The following is a 4573-nucleotide window of genomic DNA, read 5'->3' as shown; positions in this document are numbered from 1 at the left end:
CCAGGGCCCGGGGACGGTGGATGCGGCGTGGCTGGGGCGCCGTCACTGCCTCCCGTGCGGTCCTCGGGCAGCGCCCCGGGGTGCCAGGGGTCCCTTTCCAGGCTGCGCCAGCGCCGTGCACCCCATAAGCCCAGAGATGCCCCTGGGGCCCGCAGCCCTGTCATGCTTCCGGCCTCCAAAAAAGCAAGTGAAAGCCAAGAGCTGGCACTTTTCAAGGGGGCCTCAAAGGTTTCGAGGCGCTGGCGCTGGGAAGCGTATGGGCAGGTGGGGCTGGGCCATCCCTTCCCTGGAGTTGAGTTGGTGCCAACCAGCCTGGCCCTCAGATGCCGGCGCTGGAATAGCCACCAGGGCTGTGGGTAGGGGTGGCCATCATAGAGGACAGTCTGGTTATCCTCTGTTCTCTGTTGGTACAAAACCAGATGCCTTTATGTCCTCTGTTTTTTCTCTTGAAGAGAAAAAGAGAGGGCATGAAGGCGTCCGGTTCCGTATCAATAGCGGACAGAGTAGTAGAAAGCTGGAACGTCCTCTGTGACGGCCACCCCAGCTGCGGGTGAGGATGGGCAGATGGCAGCAAGGCTGTGCAGGTGTGCTGGATCGGCTGGGCGCTGCCAGAGCTATGTCAAGCCCTGTCTGGGAAAGGTAGAGGGTGTGCCAAGTCAGCTTGGGGATGCTATATGGGGAAGCTTACTTGTTGCCCACCTAACGCCATTTGGCACTAGAGAGTTGTTGGTGACATTCATTCACAAATTAAAAATAAAACAGCCTGTTGTCACAGGATCAGCTAGTTTCCATGGAGGGTACTTGGGATTTGCTGCTGACGTTTTCTGCTTCGTACGCTCCTATACTAGATCAAGGAGGAAGGCTGAGTAGGAGGCTCTCCACTTTGGACGGAGAGGATCACTTTGAAAACCTAGTTCAGAGCGTTACAACGTGGGGTCAAATTAATTCTGTCCCAACATCTCTTTGTAAATGATCCAGAAAAGCATGAAGTCTCCCAGTATTTGCTGTGTGCCTGTCACTACAGCATCTAGAAGCATGATCTAAGAGTCCAGGAGAGTTGATTGCATGTGTTCAGAAGCTATTTTTCAGTGACAGTGCTTGATGATACCGTGTTCTAATTAAGCCACAAAAGCACTTGGCCTTTTCCCTAGCTGAGCCTGACCAGAGATATCATGAAGTAACAAGGGCTTCTGCAAAGACTAGTGTTGCATTTTAAAGTTGCACAAATGTGCTTTGTCCGGATTAGCAAATTTTAAACTCGGTTATTTTGTAAACACAGATCTGCTAGAACGGATACCCCAGTGCTTTAAGAGCCACACATTTTCACAGAAGCACAAAGTGCAGTTTATTGAACCATGTTTCCTCCTCACATCATTGGATGCAAAAAGCCAGCGCTGCAGTGATGAAGGGTAGCACAAGCATAGCCTCATAATCAGGGCACATTACACTGCAGTTCTCTTTTTTAGCCATAAGCAGTGACAATTATAGCTTCCTTACTTTGTTTGCTTTTTCTGCTCAGACAGAATGGCCCCTGCCAACCAGCCGAAGGAAAAGAAGCACATGAAGGCTCATGAGCATCAGCCAGAGGAAGAGGCAAAGTCAGCTGAGAAAAGGAAACGAGAATCTGGAGAACTAGAGAATGAGCCACAAGCAAAGAGACTGTTTGTGAGAAAAGCTATGAAACCCCCAGAGAAAACAGGTAAATCTCCCTTGGGCTCTCATTTTCTTTTTTGCCCACAAGGCCTAATTTGAACAAACTATCAGCCAAATCTTCAGATAGCTGGCATAGGAAGATATCAAGGAGCCAACAACTTGTTCAGACAGGAGCATTGGGATTGGCTTATGTTTCTACATGAGGGGTGGATAATATAAATATTTTTCCCCCAGTAATCTGTTTAGAGACTGCAGTGAGCTTGCACATATAGCATTTTCTTGAAAGTCACAGCTCATCACTATAAAATGGGGCTCCAGGAAGTTTACATAGATTTAGCTTTGTGAAATTTTTGAATGGCTGAATTTTTGCTTCCTTGTAGGCAGGTAATCTTGGTAATAGTTTTTTTTCCGTGTTAATTCCTCACACTGTTTCATAACTGACAGGTTAGTAATATACACCATGCTATTTACACCAGCCTTTCCACCTGGATATCATGCTGCAGCCAACAGTAAGCCGTTTCATAGAGCTGGGTGCCAGTTCTAGCCAGGTGCTACGTTTTTCTGCCGCTGTTCTTTAAGGTCCTGTCCAGAGAAACAAGGGCTAATTCTTTTGTGTTGATATTCAGTGATCAGTCCTAGGAACCTTTGTAGACTTGCATTAAGGACTCTGTGTCTCTATACATTCAGGGCTGTCACTCTTAAGCTATATTTTGCTTATGGGATCTCCAGAGATATTTCTTTTCTAGAATGTTTGCAAGACATCCATTCTAGGAACTCAGAAATGATTGAAGAAGAACAGCTCCTTTAATATCTATTGGGTGGTACCCTGAGCAATACAATAGTGCTGGCAAGTGCTTTTCTGCTTTACCTATGCTTCATTTGCCCCAGTTTCTCTGGTGTATGAATAAAGCCTCTAGAGTATGCAGTAATACAAGCTGTGGAAACTAGAGGTAAATGTTCTGCTTAGTATGTTTGTGGGGTTTTATTATAGTTTAATTTTTTTTTAATAGGTTCAGGTCCAGTTTTCACTTTGGTTTCCAAAGGACTTAGGGGTGGGAAAATCTGACCAATCATCTTGTTATTTATAACTTTTTGAACAGATTTTTTGTCTGAATCTTTCCCTTTTGTATCCCAATGTGAAAGGCCAGGCTTAATTTTTGTACAGTTTGAATAGAATCCATTCAGTAATTTCTGATTTACACAATAATTGCCTTAGGGAAATATTTTTTTCCATTTTGAAGAAGAGCATACACTTTTTTGCATAGATGCTTAAAATACGTCAGTTTAAACATGTGATATTTTATATGTAACTTGTCTCCCTGGATAATCATGCCAAATAAATCATGTAACTTTTTCAGCATTATAAGCAATTAAATTAATGTTCTGTTCATGCAGTGAAGATTTAAATTTTAAGTTCTACAAACACCCTCCCCTGTGTGGCGGTGCTGATAGCTGAGTCAAGCCATTGCTATGCATTTTCTTGCTGGTTTAGCATCATAGCTACCAGGTTGCAGTTATGCAACCACATAATGCCAAAGGAGTCTTTGCAGCTGTCTGAGTCTCTTCCTGAGATCCCTGGTTAGGCTTAGCTGGAAGAACGCGAACAGTGTTTTGAAGGGCATGGAGCCTAATGAGATTCAGCCACTAAGCATATTGAGATTCTTCAATCCATAAGAACTTTTGTAAAAAGTTTCCCTGTAGCTAAGCAGAGACTTCTGTCCTGGCCCTGCTTCAAGTTGTTTTAACTGCATTTCTGCTTAAAATGGGTAGTTGAGAATTGTTCTTGCTATGGGGGGCAGTGTTTGAGGAGTTGTCCTTCCTCTAAACTCAGACATGTCTAAAGAGCACATTAAAAACCCTTAATGACAGAACTGAAGTCTGGGACAAAAACTCCCTCAGTCCAAGAGGTGAAATCCTCAAGATGTTATAAATCTTTGAAAATGGGGAGTTTGAATGGAGATGATTTTTCATCCATAACAACAGCAGATGTGATGAACACAGTGTGTGTAATTTAATGTTCTTAATTTCTAGGCTTCAGTATTGCATTAAGAAGGTTTCTTCATTTTATATATAATGCTCCCTTTGTTTCTGTCCTCCTTGTTTTTATTAAGAGGTATCCTTGTATGAAAGCAGAATTTATGGGTCTTAATAAATGCATTTGCTCTGCTACATCCTCATCTGGATTCCCTGGGATGTTATATTCCCAAGCTATGGGGGTGGTTTGGTCAGATGCATGAGGTTGAACAGATCCTGTTTTCCTGTAAACGTCCCTGATGATAAAACCTAGCACATGAACAAAACGCAAAGAGCATGTGGTGCAGCTCAGCAGAATTTTCGCCATACAGAAAGGTTTTCAGGCTTCTGTGTGTGGGGAGCCAGCAGGTCTGTTATCAAAACCAAAGCTCGCAGGGCAGTACAAGTAGACAGAATGTTCTGATTTATGAGCTGGAATTGCAAGGACATGCCTGGAAAATTCCATGGGAATTTTTAGGTGCAACTAAAAATTGAGTTGGTCTAATAAAAGATATCAGATTTACCCAAAGAACCTTGTCTGTGTAGGTGCAACTAATGCATTTCTGTCCCCAGTCTGGTCCCAGGCCTGAATTCCCCTCTACTATGGGTTTAGATGCTTATCCCAAAGATTCCTTTCTGTGTCATTACTCCACTCCAGGTCTTACTTTCCCAGTCCAGGTGTTCTTGCTATATCAGAGCAATGAACATAGCAGCTAACAGCTGAGGAAAGCATTGCCCATAAACTTAACATAGCCTCTTTCCTTTTGCCTCTGTTGAGAGATGCTCAGGAAGAATGAGGCTGTCAAGCTGTGGATGTATGGTGCTCTGAAGCTGCAGGATGCTGCTCACACTCACAGGAATCATTTGATGTCCTTTCTCTTATGGCCAGAGTTCACTTCTAGGTTCC

The 4573-nt window shown here is 43.8% G+C and overlaps 1 protein-coding gene across 3 annotated transcripts in view; it reads left to right on the top strand.

Annotated features, from left to right (window-relative positions):
* DDB2 (damage specific DNA binding protein 2) overlaps positions 1 to 4573 on the top strand; it is a 28733-nt gene that overhangs the window by 7898 nt on the left and 16262 nt on the right. For all 3 annotated transcript variants that reach the window (XM_025216671.1, XM_006034662.3, XM_025216672.1), the window contains exon 3: positions 1520 to 1699. In XM_025216671.1, coding sequence (XP_025072456.1) covers positions 1520 to 1699 — 180 coding nt within the window. The remainder of the gene's footprint in view (positions 1 to 1519; positions 1700 to 4573) is intronic.

This window comes from Alligator sinensis, unplaced genomic scaffold (genome assembly GCF_000455745.1).
Source record: "Alligator sinensis unplaced genomic scaffold, ASM45574v1 scaffold686_1, whole genome shotgun sequence".
NCBI classification, from domain to species: Eukaryota; Metazoa; Chordata; order Crocodylia; family Alligatoridae; genus Alligator; species Alligator sinensis.
The sequence above is the reverse complement of the archived record's forward strand: the minus strand, read 5'-3'. Positions and strand labels throughout refer to the sequence as shown.